Genomic DNA, 15,975 nt, shown 5'->3' with positions numbered 1-15,975 from the left:
GATGTTCTTTTAATAAAAAAAAAAAAATCAGACATACTGAAAATGTAATTGGCGGTTCAAGTAGCTGATGAGAAGCCAAAACACACAATGATCAAAGTAAAAATTTATAACATTTACAGAAAAAAAAAAATTCCTTGCTGTTTCCACAGTCTCCCATTTTACTTGGCTAGCTTTAAACGAAAACTTGGGTGATTTACCTAATCTTCCACAAAAGGGTGATTTGCTAAAAGTGTATTATAGTACTAGAAACAACACAATATCCCAAGCTAAGAAAAAAATACTATTAATAAAGCTACTAAATCAAGAAAATTACAGAAGATGAGAAAAATATAAACCAACTGCAAGGGGGCAATGTAATTTCAGCTGTGAACAAACGAAGCTCAGATCATAAGTGCATTTTTAGCAAGAACTTCAGAGCTAGAGGAACAGACTGTAATTAGACCTCAAGGACAACTATCATGCTAGACTTGTGGGGAATATCTTATATCCAAAGGTCACTTATCACACTAAGTGCAAAATCAAATGGCAAGTAAAAAAAAAATCATTTTTAAAAGTATACTTTCTCTACTTTCAGAAACATAATACAGCAGAAACAATAGAAAACTCTTTAACATATAAGCCTGTAATTTCTACACATTTAAAACTGTAACAAGGTACAGTTGCATACAGATTCTGCTCCCTCCCCCTCCTCCCCCAAGTCTCATCTGCTATCAGCTTCTCATGGGAAAGACTAGATCCCTTTCAAAACAGACATTATTCTCAGAAATTGTTCCCTGATACAGACTAAATAGAGGAAACAAGAGCCATACACTAAACGAAACAGTATCAGGGATAATAATACTAATCTTGAAAGAAATATATACATAATCATCTGTATAAGTACCATTGTTCACAGAGAACTAGCACATTAATTTTGTTATGTATTGAGATGTTTTCTGTTATTTGTAGGGGGTCTTTTTGTTTATGATCAATAGGAAGTAAGATCATAACCACAGAGTTTAGTGCTTCCCATTCCCTTTCTGTTTACATCTATTAGAATTACTCCTTTTTTATTATAACAAATTCATGATTGATTGTTAGCTTGATTCATCAGAGTTCTTCCAGACCTTTACAAAGCCATCTTTGACAAGTATCTAAAGGGACAGTCAGTGTCAATTTGAAGTTCAATGGCAATAGTTTAACTGTCCGAGCTTCTCTACAACATTTCAGTGAGGAACAAGTCTTCTTTCTACTCCTCAGTCTCCATAAAGCAAAAGTGCCCCAGAATATTGACTAGATACACATAACCAGAGGGCTGAAACACTATTGTAGAATGTACTATCAAATTAAAAAACCCAAACAAATTAATTCTGCAGTATTAGAAATGCTGTTCAAATGCCAGGTTAATGTAGGAAAAAGATCAGATCTGTAACCCGAAACACTGTAGTAATAAAATTTTATAAACATATAGTTAAGGTGCTTCTGAGGGCCTGTATGCTGTCTTTATGATACTGAGTTGTCAATGCCCACCCTCAGCAACCCACTACAGCACAGCACCACAGATAACTGTACCCGCTTCCATCCCACAACACACCTGAATTAGTTTTAAGTCTAAATTGAACTCTAAATTTTTTATAAATATTCCAACTTGGTAAATTCATTACTTTCCTGCAAGCTTTTGATTACAAACAAAGCATACAGAGATAACAAAGCAAATATTACAGAGACAACCTAATAATTTAAAGACAGGAATTAGCAACCCTTTAAATGTCTCATTTCCTTAGAAAAACAAACTGTGAGCACGTTACTGGCCTCTGTCAGACACTTAAACTTTGAAACATAAAAGCAATTTCAACAAATTTGACAAAGGTTTGCTAGTCTAAACCATACTGTGGTCTTATGAGTGGAAACACTGAAGTTACTCAAAAGAGTAAGGAAAAAGCAGTTACAACTGGTCTCCCAACTATCCCCTCAGTCGGTTATCTGCTGGTTATTCCGCACCTGCGTAATTCCTCATAGCCACCACGAGATCAGAAGGGCCCAAAGAGTTTTAATTCAGTATTCCAATGAATCATTACACAACTAGGAGTAGCTCAAGCCTTGCTATGTTCATCAGCTAGACGGCACTTTTTAAGATGCAACTTCACCACAACCGGGCAAATCGGCTGATCTTAGGTAATCGCTACCTTTATATATCTCCCTGTTTCCCTGCAAACACCATCAAGTTCTCTCTCTCTGAATCTCTACATTTCCCATCCTATCTCCCTCATCTTCTCTAGCAAACACCTATTTTCCTTTTACTATAATATGCTAATATAGCCTGGAGCAAAACAGCAGAAGCTGACTCTGAAAAGCTGGATAAAATTTCAAAATTGTCATCTTTTGAGAGTGACACCATCCTAAAATTTTCAGTGTGCTAGCTCATGATTGCTTTGGGTTAAAATGGCCCCTTTAAAATGGCCATAGACATCTAGCTAAGCCAACAATTGCCCTTATTAAGAGCATCTTATGACTTTCACCTTCCCGAAGGGAACATGCCACAGCAACGGCTCCCAAGGAAAACAGTTTCACATGAAATTATTTTAAATGTGGTCAAGTCTCAATTACCAGCTGATAATTTACCCAGAACACTGGAGTTGGTTCTTACCCAGAATATCCAGTTGAATTATAATCTAAATAAACTCTTAGATATACCATCCCATACACAAAGCACAACTGTGCTGCTTCATCACCCAGTTCAGGTCCAGAAGCAACACTGCAACTTTCAGGCAAAGCAAAGCCTACATTACTATGCCACGTAAACTCCCACACTTCCCACAGAGTTAGGCACAGTTCAAAGTTCACAAATACTCAAGCCATGCAGTCCTATCTAGCAATAGATGTTTGATCTGGACTAGATGGGAATGTGAAATATACAATTCAGGTTGGATTATGCCAGCAGCAGGAGAAGCAGCAGTATCACATCCAGCGTGGAGTGGTGTGGATACAGAGAAGTAGAAGACTAGCATCAAACATTTAAGGAACAGAATGAGCTCGCATTAAATACTGTGTAATGTGGGTATGGCTTTTTTCATCGAACACTAGTAAGAAATGGTGTAAAATCAACTTGTGGATTATCTAGCTGTGAATGGAACAAAATGGACCAAAGCACGTATTGGTCTGGCTTTGCTGGCCCAAGAAGACCCATCAGGAGTCTCAGCGTTGTCCTTCTCAATCCCCCAGCTTCTGAAAGGGTTCACTGACCCCAGCCCCGCACAGCAGGAACGCACAAAGCCTTCTCAAGACCAGTGTGATGCCCAGGCTGTTGCATTTCCATGGAAGCCTGAGTGAGGGTAGTAGCAGCCTGCCAGTACAGCATGGGTGAGCCTGGGTGCAGCAGGCTTTAATCAGCTCTGGTTCCATGTTAATCATGTCAGATGGAAGGCATCTATGAAAAAATCTACCGTATCTTTGCACTGTAACTCCTAATGCTTCTGTTATCTTGGGATTTTCAGCAGCAAAGATATTGCAGCCCTCCCTCTCCAGGGAAAGGCAAGTTACATATTACTAAGGAAAAAACCTATAAAGCAATTTCAAAGCATTTGTGCCTCTCACTGGAGTTAAAAAAAAAAAGTAGTAGTCTTATTTCAGAGTCTTATTTTACCTCAATATTGTAAATTGTCTTTGCCTCCAAGATAAGATATTCCAATTCTGGGAAGAGTGCGTTTTCATCTTTAATATAAAGTTGTTATAGTTCCTCTTTTAATAAAAAACATTCAGCTCAATTTAAGTAGCATTTCCATACAACCAAGTCTGCTTGACATCACCAAGACATATACTAGATGCAGAGAGTCAAGCTGCCCATCATAATATTTTGACAATGGCCACTACAAGTTTCTTAAGGAATCAAATCAGGATTGGACAAGCACTGGATAAACCCAGAATTTCCTAGGATATCACTATTTATGTCAAGGTAAATTTCAAAGCTAGGGTTGACACTGTCAATGCTGAAACTACTGCTCTGGCAAAGGATTGCTAACCTTCAGTTTAAAATAGATGACTTGCATTCTTTCCTTTTAATAACATGTTAACTTTGAAAATAATCTACCACTACTTGAAAGACTCTGGTTTTGAATTATTTTTCTTTAAATACTCCAGCTCTGAACTTTTTTAAAATACTACTTTAAGGTGAAAACACAGAACTCAAAGTTTATCATTTTATAAGTAGAACAAAGATTTAATTGCATGAACAAGGTTGCAAAAGCTAAAGAGGTTTCCTATTAGTCTTAATTAAAAGTAGCAAGGAATGCAAAAATTAAAACAGGTACCTCAGGAAGCATTCTATTTTCAAGAGAGAACCTTGCAAATTAGTTCAGCTGTACTACTTGGCACACTATGAATCAGTTACAGAAAACAACAACAGCTTCTCCCCCACAAACAGAAAGAAATGGCCCATGACTGAGCCACCACAGCCAGGAAGAAGCAACAGATTACCAGCAGATTTCTAACAAAAGCACTGTGCTCCAGGTTTTAGGGACAAAATCTGTGAGAGGCAAATATGATTAATTTATTTCTTACAAAGTATATTTGATCCTGCTTGAACGATAGATAGATAGACAGACAGACAGGCAATGGGTCATTATACCAAATGGAGCTTCAGGCAGTTCGCTGAAAGCCCAAGAAGAGCTTGCTGAGCATTTGAACTGCAAGGTGTTAATTTTGTTTTCATCAACACAGACACAAGCAACCCTCGTTCAAAAAGGAGAATAAAATATTGAGAATACTGGGAAAGGATAAGCAGAAAAAAAAAAATACTAGTTCAACCATAAGTAAACTAGCAATAGTGTATTCCTAACTGTGAAAGAAGTCAGAGACTGGCCAGTGCAGCAAAGAATTTACTGCATTGACCATCCTTACACCAAGCAAAAGAACTTAACTTTTATCGAGCTGTTGAGCTCACGCTCCCCAGTGCTACCCTATACTAGTTCCAAGCAAAAGAAGGAAAAATGAAGTCGTTCAGACTTGTATCAGGTGATGGCTGCTAGCCTAGAAGGTAATTCCACCATACACCTCCTGTCTGAAACGCCAGGGAACTGCAAAGGGTGGCATATTTTCACAGACAGGTCATTTCCCAAATGCACCAGTAGATTCTGATATTCTGTCCCTTCTACAGCTTTTCTGGAGCTGTCCTCCCTTGCAAACATGCCATTGTCCATTTCCAGCACTGTTCATCCCTTCTCCAAGCAGAGAGTGTATAGAAGTGAAAGCACTGTCAGATTTGTTAATGCCCAGAGTTTAGAATGAAAACCGATGGCGAGACCACTGGCAGAAGACTACTTTGAACAATACTAGTTTTTCAGTTCACACACACTTAAAAAATAATTTCATTAGTGGTGAAAACAAAGGGGTTTGTATTGTAACCTAAATTATGAAGAATTTAATAGTTGCATGTCACAGATTAACAAACAGGCAACTGACCACTTGCTGAAAGTGAAATTAAGCTCTCAATAAAAATTATCAAATCCCCCCAATATTAGTTGAGAAGCACAACAGAGAGATAGACAGTGAGTGTTGCACAACACAGCATAAAGCACACACATTAATACCATGCAGTTTGTACACTTCTTGTACCCGTGATTTCTTACAGAGGAACATGTAAGAGGCCAACAGACTACCTTCTCAAGAAAATCCACTTGCAGCTTAAAAAGCAGGACTTCTACTCTTCTAAGTGTAGAAAAATACTTCACGTTTTGAGAACACTAGTTTTACACAAAATAAGAAATTAAAAGTGATGCACTTCAATAGCTGAAACTAAAAAAGAAACCCACACCCAATTTTTTCAAAGCTTGCAAAAAGCTCCAGTGCTTCAGTGATACTTCATGAATCTGCCAAAAAGCAACTCCAAGAAGTCATCCTTGCCTGATCATTAGCACAGCAGGTATGGAAGTAGCACATTCTCAGACATTAAGGAATCTACACAGTACTTAAGAGCAGTGTATACAGTAAGCCTTTTGGCTAACATACTTCAGATCACAGCGCCCTACTTTAGTTTTCATCCTCAATTTTTCCCTGTTTCTGGATCAGTCACATAGATTCAAAACTCTCAAGTGGAAGTCAATTAATAAAATGGTACAATGAACTGGAGGCTTCTTCAGTCTGATGTGAAAAGAGGCAAAAAAAGCTTTGCCAATCACTTCCTAGATGGGAACCAACGATCTGCATGGATACTCATCTAGAAATGGTGCCTCAATTGCCATGTGTTTTTGAAGTCTTCTTTACAGACCTTTTACAAATTAGCTAAACAAAGGTCAACATCCAAAAGCGCATTTTCCACACGGACTTTTTCTGACAAGTTTCAACTTCTTCAACCACCAGTTGTTCCAGCACTAACCTCCCAGAGTTCTACACCTATGCATACAGCTGTAAAACATTTGCACCAGATTTCCTCAAGAAGTTCTCCTTTTATTACAGGTGCCAGACTTGAAAAATTCCAAAGTAAAACTTGGTAAAACTACAGATAAACTGGGTATTTTTACCACTTGGTTCAGAAATCCTCACGGTTTAGCATTCAGATTGCAAATCAATTTCCATACAAGGAAAGGAAGAAAGTGAAAAGAATAGCTTCTCACCTCTTCACAGATTAGATTCTAGAAACTGCCAATTTGCTATAAAAAAATGAAAAAAAAGAAATTACCTCAGCATATGCTTGAACAACAGAAATTCAATGGCCACAACTAAGTTTAATTGCAGCGTGCTTTTAGTATAAGCAGCATTGAGTAATCATCACAACCACTTGCTCCTGAAGACGGGAAGATTCTTTTTCACATGGTCCCAGCATCCTGACAACTATAAATGCATAGCTTAGCCTGCAAAAATCCTTACTTCGTTTTACCAGCTCAGGCAGCTAATAACAGATGAGCTACATTTAAAAAAGGAATTAAAAAAAATCATAAAAGCCATTCTGTACAGAGAATCTTTCTCTCCTTCACTAAGAAACTCTCTTCTGTACAGTGGGAGACCTAATAGGACTTGTTGGAAGCACCAAGACACTAATGTAGCACTGCCATCATCCACAGGCAACTTCTGACTGCGGTATTTCTCATCTTTTCTGATTCAGACCTGAACAGTCATCAAGAGAATACTGGAAAGGAAAAAAAAAAAACCAACCCTCTATTATGGAAGCCTGTTAAAGGAAACAGTAATATGAAGATATAGAACTATACATACAGTAACACTGAAGAATTACACAGGGTAGAGGATAGAGGGAAGAGCAGAAAGAGCATATGGGCAAGCAGAACGTAAACTGAGAAATGGAAAAAAATCATGAGCACAGAAAAAGAACAACTTTGAAAGCTAACAGAAGAGTTACAAGAAAGATGAGGCTCTGAAAACTAACAGAAGAGTTACAAGAAAGATGAGGTACAGGATAGAGTATGAATACTATCAAGTATTTAAACTAAATACTCAAAGAAGAAATAGAAGAAATAAAAGGATCTAAGTAGCAAACATTGCTTTCCCCTTTCAATCTCTGAAATGCCAAATCGCAGACTGCTCATCGCTTGTCCACAGAACGTGATTCCTGGAAGCAAGATCAGCTTTTCTGGCTCAATGTTACTTGAACACAGGAAGACAGAGGCAAACTGCAGTGACCCAGAGAAATCAAAGTAGCAAGGAATTAAAAGCCACAAAGTGAAAAGACGGTGTTAACAGGGAAGAAATGTATTTCACTGTTTAACATGGAAAAAAAATAAGCAAAAAGGAATTCGACAAACTAAAAGAAAGGGCAAGTCTCATAATCCCCTCTGAAGCCATGCAAGTCCCTCCGTGGCAGACAAAACTGTTGGTCCTCCAAAAGCCAAGGCAGCACCTCAGAGGCAGGCAGAGGGAAGCAGGGCCAGCGTCTGCTCTCCAAGGTACTGCCCCTTCCCAGCCAGTGCATCCTCTTCCCGACCATGCCCCAGACGCTCCTCAGCACCTGAGCATCTAAGGACAGTTTTACCAGCTAGTCTCGCCCAAGAACTGACACGGCAACATCAAACACACAATCTTGGACATGTCTGACTAATTGCTTGGGAATTCCATAACCTGAAAACTATCCTTACAGAGGAAAAGCCATACAGCACCAGAAGGTATGAAAACAAAAAACTAACAGGAAGTTTCCCTACACAGGGAATGAGATGACTTCAACTTCTACACTAGTCAAGTATCTTTTCAAAAAAATCAAATAAAGCAAGGGATGTTCTTCTTTCTTTCTTGAATCTCATTGAAATTATTCATGTAACTGATCAGGAATATAACTGTAGAGTCTGTGCAGGCCGAGAGCGTCTACAGCATAAAATTTGAGAATCTCTCCTATAAATAAAGGAATCATTTCCTTAATATTACATGCGGTAAGAAATGTAAAGATGTTTGCTTCCATGGCTTTCTCCTCTTTAAGGATATTGTAACAAGTACTTATCCAACAGAAGATTTCCCTATACACAAAGAGAAAGATCTCAGTAAATACACATCAATGGTCCACAACTCACGACAAAACTCAGTAGACTGGGATTTACGTAACTAATCTTCAGCATCAGCGATCAAGCAGCTTGAGCAGTGAGAAAGGACCAGTCTTCAGCAGCCTGAACAAGAAAAGTTGCAGGACGATACCGTTTTTTGATCACATCAAATAACATGAACCAAAATCACTGTACAGAACAAAAGCTAAAGTATCTTTCTAAAAATAGAAGCCTTTTAGCTATTAAAGCCATTTGAGTTTTTCTTCAACTGCTTTACAATTACAAACAACAAGTTAAAAGAACTTTATCTTAGTGTCTCCTTCCCTTTTGCTTTAGAAAGTTCACAGCTAGAAAGGATAAAAGTTTCCTCCTTCCATGTTTTTTTTCTCTGGTTACTCCGATTCATTTGGGGTAGCACCTCCCCACAGTCCTTGGTAACTACAGTTTGGCAATACTGCTATAAAGGAAAAGTTATCTTCATTTTTCTTTAAGTCTGGCTGCTCATCCCCTTAAAAAGGATCAAAGGCAAAAGTAAACACGAAACAATTACCGAACTTAAGTTTTATAAACAATTGAGCTTCTTTTCTTCAACAGCAGACAGTAAAAATTTAGGTTAGTGTAATAAAGTTGGGCAGTTACCCCAGTAACTCCTCCAAAGAATCTCTGCATCACGTTAAGTGGAAAGAAAACGTGAATCTTTAAAGAAAGGCCAAAAAAAAAAAGCGCCATGCAACAGAGACAACGGTTTTAGTTTTGCACAAGAGGAATCATCAGTCAAGTGAAACACTGGATCTGCACAAAACACTAGGGGTAGTCAAATAATCAATACTGGAGCTTACAGGCAACCACTGAACTAGCGACAGCAGCTCTTGTAGACCAAGTGATGTTAATCACACAGTATGTATAATAATCTTATTATAACATGACTCAATATCTAAAATAATACATGAATATTCACAGTATAAAACAATCATCCCCTCCAGATCCCAAAGAGCAAATGGAATGCTGCAATGTTTTGGAATTTCTTACCTACCTCGCTTAACCTCCAAGTCTACTCTCTGTACCTTCTAAATGCCAGAATTAAGTGACCAGAAGCCAAGTCAAGCATCTTCAGCATCCACATTCAGGGCTCTCCTGAAGCTATGCAAACAGTAAAACACTCCAGTATCTCAAGTGTTTTATGGACCTGATCATACTGGGAGCAGTTCTGCACACCAGCTGACAGTGATACCAGACAGAAAACGACAATATTAGTCTACATCCATCTCCTGTGCTTGAGTAAACTGCGTGGGTTTTGTTTTGGGTTTTTTACGGTTTACTAAAGGTTTAAGAGAAAACATAATGAGAAAAATGGCCTGCAAGCTTGTGTAATAGAGTAATACCTAGAAGCCTCTACTCATCAATGTGAACTGATTTTGTAAGGTTTCAGAGCTGCTAAGAAAAAATTGGACTAAAGAGGCAGTCTTTGAAGGAAATGAAGCAGAATGCTGGGAAGAAAACAAACTTAGTTCCCAGAAACCAGGAAGTAGGAATTACCTAGGCCTACCAAAGTTACCTAAAACCCATGACTGCCGCTGTATAATAAAACTATTTTTCCATGTTATAATTTTTTTTCTTACTTTTATAAAAACCAAACTACAAGAACAAAACAAACCTAAACCAATATAATCTATGGAGTTTTAAGTTAACATACATCAACACCGGTTGCAATCCCAAAGGGAAGCCTCTTAGGCAACCAAGCCCAGCCTGGCTCTCTGGGACATGCCACAGCCAGGACTACGAGCACAGCCAACTCAGGAGCAGTCTGAGAACTAGATCTCCACTTTTTAAGCCAAGAGGCACTCCCAGGCACGCGACGACAATCTTACACTCAACAAACACTTACACTGGAGCATCACGTACTCTGTGCTTTCAAGGGAAGCCTGTGTAGGTGTCCAGTAATAGCATGGTTCTATAGGTAGCTCGAACTACTACCGCTACTTCAGGTGTAACCCGGTGACCTGTAAAACTGTGGTGTAAAAGACTTTAAACATGGATTTTTCTGTCTCATGTTACATTTCTGTATTTTCTGGCTTACTTCAGGGTTAAGACTATCTGGCTATCTGTGCAGTGCCTAGCAAAACAGAACTATCCTGATCAGGGCCTCTGGACAGCACAGTAATGTAAATATTACTAAAGAACAAATGAAACTCAATATAATCCCTCCTAGACTGACAAGAACTGGCATCCAGTGAAACCAAGGAATGTACAGTGTGTCAATATCAGGGTTCATTTTGGGATACAGAATGCTGTCAATTAACATAAAAGTATCTAATGCCCTCCACACATTTTTCCGGTAAAAAGTGTGTACATTTACGTGAGCCCCTATAATTAATGTCATGAGAGCCTGTTCTTAAGTCTTCTGTAAGTAAGTGCCCTTATCTTAAAAAGTAAACAATTGGTTTTTTCCTTTTTTTTTTCCTTTCAAGTCTATTAAAAATGTTTATGTTGTAGAAGATTAATTCAGAAATCAGACCAGACTTTTCACAGACTTTACTCCTATTAAACCCCTGCCTGGGAAAGCAGAAGTGATGCTGACATACCTAGAGCACTCAATGAGAAACTACAACTGTTTACTCGGAGTGAACAACAGATTGTCTTGCAGTGCAAAAACCGCTTTAAAGCCTGGGCATTCCATAGAAGAATTCATGTTTTACGGAGTCCCTAGATCAAATCATAAGTTGAAACTACTACTACTTCTTAGGAAATAACTTCACGATCAGGGAATTTATGGGGTTTCATGAGATCAAATGCTGAAAATAAAGATGCTGCAAGAGGAAAAAAAACCAAAAGCACGAACATTGCTGCTTCTGTCCATGAAACACTACCTGCTTCTCACGCTTAAGCACAGTAACGAAGCTTTGCGTTAAATACATATACACACATACATATGGACCTTTGGCCAAAAAATAAGTTTTTCAAACTACAGGTTTCCAGTTCCACAAGATCTCAGATGGCCCTTACAAGTGCCGCAGAAGCAGGCCCACTGATCACCTTTTACAAAATCGGGCCTAAGGACCTAGAGTCTTGTCATAAGCTCAAGCAGGACATAACCCTGGGCCTACACAAAGGTCACTGCTAGACAAAAGCTCCAGCTCTGCACATTGTTATGGGGTGTAGATTCATATTGTAGCAGCTTACAGTAGGACTAATACGCCTATAATAAAAATATGCCTGGCTGTTTGTAGAATTGTTAAATTCCATCCTTCTGTCATCCATAAATTGGTAACTTCTTCTGAAGAAAACTGGAGCTTTAGAGGTGTTCTTATCAAAACAATACATTCAGAGTTGTTAGTCAATTCACTTTTTAAGTGACCTGTCATACAACTGATACCAAATAATTATTTTGTAAACATTAGGGTAAATGAAGACAAAGGGCAGTATGTGTTCCACGTAAAAATGTTTAGTTTAGCAAGAAATTTCTAAAACAAACTAGATTATGTTTCCTGGACCTCTTTCAAAACACTCTTTCAGTAGTTTCAGTGAAGAGGCGATCCCAAATGCTCAGCGGGCAGAAAAGGAAACTGCTGGCAGTCTCTGGCTCACACATTTTGGGCATGACCTCATTCTTTACTACCACTTTTCATTTTTGCTGCAGTGTTTTAAAAACCAAGACTGGATATTATCTGGATATTATTTTTGTACATTACCTTTAATTATTACTTAAGAAATGCAAAGAACACAACTTGAAGTTATAAAAGAAAGCATACCACCTTTACAACTCATTCCCATACAGTGAGAAGGCAGGTGGCACACACGATGCACCACCATATATGCCTTCCTATCCAGACAGACAAAATAGTTATGTTTATTTAAAGTGTACTTATTTCTCTGAATGGAAGACCAAACATAATGCTACCTGACCAACATTTCTCAAAGTTGACTATATAGTAATAGGAGTGCGTAATTTCCCTAACAAATTTGACTTAAAAAGCCAAATTTCCTTTTCATAAATAGCAGGTTTGTATCTTAAATCATACATAACCATTAAATTATCTACACCGTAGTTATGTATTAAAAAAAAAATCCTTAAAGTGATTTAAGATATTACTTTATCTATGAGAGAGTATCTAGCTACCTAAATCCCAATTACCTTAAAATGGTTCTAAAAATCAATTCATACTTGAATTTCAGAGATTTCCTGAAATATCAAAGTTAACATTACTTTTTTCTATTTGATCATGCCAATCTTGATCAATTTCAAACAATGATTATTTATCAATCCATCAAAACCAAGCAAAGTTATCTCTCCCAACAAACAGCTGTCACCAGTATACCATTGATAGTTTAGTCTTATTTTGAACCTACTGTTTAAATAAGCATTCAGTCTATAATACCAACATATTCCCCACCTCTCCAGTTGAGAAAGATAAGATATGCATGCTAAATTAAGTAAACATCACAACGATTGTTCAAAACAAGATATTGGAATTACAAGCTTAGCCAAACTTGGCAAACAATTATAAAGACCCAACAGTTCTCTGATGTTAACCTTTTAATCTTATTTATTCCAGCCTCTGGGCTCTCCTGAAAGTTAAGTTTTACACATAAATTTTCAAGTAAAATGCTGGCCATCCAAACATCGTATTTCCCCAGCTAGAAAGAGGCCAACATTCAATTACCACAGTATCTACTCATATATCTCAGGAAAGAACAAACACTACATGCAGTTGGGCCTCACAAGAGCTTAGAAAAAGAAAACTCTACCCAAATCCTGTTCTAGAAAGCATTCTGTGCTCACTTTATTGGAACATGATTTGCCTCTAAGCAGACCCCAGTGTGCAACCAGGAAAAACGTTTATATTTAAGATTTGAGCTCGCTAAACTTCCTGCTAATCACAAACTTCAGCTGCTAAGTTCGTTAAATTCCTCAGCATCTCTACAAATCATGGTTTTTAGTCTTTGTTCATGAAGCAGTGCACAGAGACAAGCCTCTGAGAAGCTGGGAAGGTACCTTGCCTTCCACGGAGAACTGAGAGCAGGTTCCAAGGGATACACGAGGCCTACTGCATAGGGGTAAAGGGGATTTCATGCCCAAAATGACGACTGATTTCAGCGGTACCGGGGAGAATACCTGCTGTATTAACCCTCCCGGCTGTTTAGGTAACACCTGTAAAGAGGAAACTTCGGAAGGAAGCAAGAGACCACCCCCGAAGCGAAACACCCGGGAGCTCCTTCCCCCCCGCGCCGACAGCGCGGCCCTCGCAAAGCCGAGCCAGGCTCCTTTAGGCGCCGGTTCCCTCACAGCCCAGCAGTCGCTTCGGAAAAATAGGTACCCGAAAACCACCTCCACCGCGTCCCTTCCCCCCCCTCCGCCCCACACCGCGGACAGGCGAGGGGGAGGGGGGAGGCAGGATCACTCAGAGCCGCCTTGTCTGCTGCTTAAAAGGGACCCAGCCCAGGCCCGGCCTCCAACAGCTCGGCAGCCACCGGAGCAGCTCCCAGGCACCTCCTCAGCCCAGCGAGGAGCCAGCTAGGCCCCGCCGCGGCTTCCCAGGGATGCGGGGCGAGGAGCGGGCTCCCCACGCCAGCGGCAGGGTCACGTCCCCGCCCGGCCCCACACGCAGACACCCCGGGGGGGAGGGGGGGGGGCAGGCGGGAAAGGGGGGGGCTCTGCGAAAGGCCCGGCGGGGACATCCCCTCGGCGCACCCTCCCCAGGCCGCAAGTCGCCCGGCTCCGGTTGGGAGAGGAGGGAAGGGGGAAAGGAAACCGCAGAGGAGGGCAGGCTCTCCCTCTATGGCCACCCCGCGGAGAGAGAGGGAGAGAGAGGTAACCCCGCGCCCAAGGAGGCCCGAGCCAGGCGGCGAGCAGGGAAAAGCAAGGGGTGGGGGGGGCGAGGAAGGAGATGAAGGGGGGTTATAACCCAGCCCGTGTAGAGGAGGGTACGTGGGGTCCCGGCCCGGGGCGAGGAGTGTTGGGGGGAGGGTAGCGGGGGAGGGCGGCCGCACTTACTCTCATTTAACACCTCCAGCAGCTCGGCGCAGCTCTCACACATTGTTCATTAACAGCAGCAGCCGCCGCCGCCGCCTCCTCCCGACCATTGATTGATCCACTCGGTGCTGCTGATTGATGATTGATGGGGGCCGGGGCGGGGGTCAGTCGGGGGGGGGGGGGAGGGGAAGGAGGGGGCGGGAAGGACGAGGAAGAGAAGGGAGGGGGGGGGAAGGCAGGGGCCGGTCTGGGATCCGGGGGAGGGGGGGATGGGGCGGCTGATCAATGCAAATGAGGCTGTGGCGGCGGCGGTAGCGGCGGGGAGGAGAAGCCGAGTCACTCACTGGCTCCCAGTGACTCCACGCGCCGCCATTTTGCTGAGGGGGAAGGAGGAGGAGGGGACGGGAGCGAGGGGGGACAGGGCGCTCGGGCTCAGCTCGGCAGTTTCCGACCAGGCAGGAGGCGAAGGTGGCCGAGTCCCTCCTCCCTTTCCTCTCGCCCCGCCTTCCCACCCCGGGCCGAGCGGCGGGCTGGCGAGCGGGGAGGAGGAGGAAGGGGGCGGGCCGGCAGCCGGGGCCGGGAGGGTAAAATGGCGGCGGCGGTTGCGGCTCCGCGCGCGCCCGGGGTAGGGCGGGAAGCGCGTTTCCCTGCCCTCTTCCCGCCTCCCGCGGGGGGGGACGCTCCGCCAATAACGCGCCCACGCTGCGGTGACAGGGACAGGGGAGCGGCCGCCCCTGCTTAAAGCGAGCGGCCGCCGGCGGGGCCTTCCCGCCGGCGCCCGCCCCCCTCGGCGGGCCGGGAGCCGCTCTGCCGCCGCGCCGGGCTTTTCCCGCCGCTCTCGCTTCTCGGCGGGCTGCCGGGGGATGTCTCCGCTGAGGGGGGCCCCGGGTTCTGAGCGCTGCCAGCTTACTCCCGCTTCTCTCTTTTTATTATTTATTATTATTAGAGCCGGGCTCCGGGAGCGCCGCGGCCCTGTGGGACCTCCGGCCTGAAGGGAGCGCTTAGCGCAGGGTGCCGAGCTGCGGCGGGCGCCTGAGGGGCAGGAGGCCGAGCGGAGGAAACTTGCTCGTTCGAGGCGGGTTTTCAGGTCTGTCGGCTTTGGGGAGGTGGTGGCGTTTTCCGCCGGCGGGACGCGGGACGGAAGAGGCGGCGGCCATCTCCTTCCCGCCCAGGCGCGGCTGAGGAGCCGGAGCTCTCACGTGTGGGCACTTCCACGCCCGGCCTCAGGGAAGGAAACGTTTGAAGTACTACGGTAGCGTTTTATGCAAATAATTAAAGTTTTTTTACCTTATATCGTTTTCAACGCTGTTAGGGTTTGTTTTTAATTATTCCTTAGGACAGTGATTCATTCTGCATAATGTCTAATGGCAGGTACAACTTGTGAAGAGCAGGAAATACCGCATTCTCCTCAAAAGACAGTCTTAGCTTTTAAAAAATAACCAAGAGACCTTCGATTTAGAAGTGACATAATTATGCCGATTGCAACACTGTCTTGTGCACATTTTGAATGAGATGGCAAACCCCTGGAAGACAAGTTTTCAGCAGTTT

General features: G+C 42.3%; 1 protein-coding gene and 1 long non-coding RNA gene across 15 annotated transcripts in view; one reads left to right on the top strand and one right to left on the bottom strand.

The window, feature by feature from the left end:
• Positions 1-14,592, bottom strand: part of USP34 (ubiquitin specific peptidase 34) — a 145,979-nt gene extending 131,387 nt beyond the window's left edge. For all 14 annotated transcript variants that reach the window (XM_074864438.1, XM_074864439.1, XM_074864441.1 and 11 more), the window contains exon 1: positions 14,449-14,592. In XM_074864438.1, the coding sequence (XP_074720539.1) occupies positions 14,449-14,491 (43 nt within the window). In that variant the 5' untranslated portion in view covers positions 14,492-14,592. The remainder of the gene's footprint in view (positions 1-14,448) is intronic.
• On the top strand, positions 14,177-15,718 carry LOC141941556 (uncharacterized). The gene is made up of 2 exons (XR_012628372.1): positions 14,177-14,265; positions 15,374-15,718. It is a non-coding gene; the product is annotated as an uncharacterized LOC141941556 (long non-coding RNA).
• The last annotated feature ends 257 nt before the right edge of the window (positions 15,719-15,975 follow it).

This window comes from Strix uralensis, chromosome 3 (assembly GCF_047716275.1).
Source record: "Strix uralensis isolate ZFMK-TIS-50842 chromosome 3, bStrUra1, whole genome shotgun sequence".
Lineage (NCBI taxonomy): Eukaryota > Metazoa > Chordata > Aves > Strigiformes > Strigidae > Strix > Strix uralensis.
This window is presented reverse-complemented; position numbering and strand designations above follow the sequence as displayed.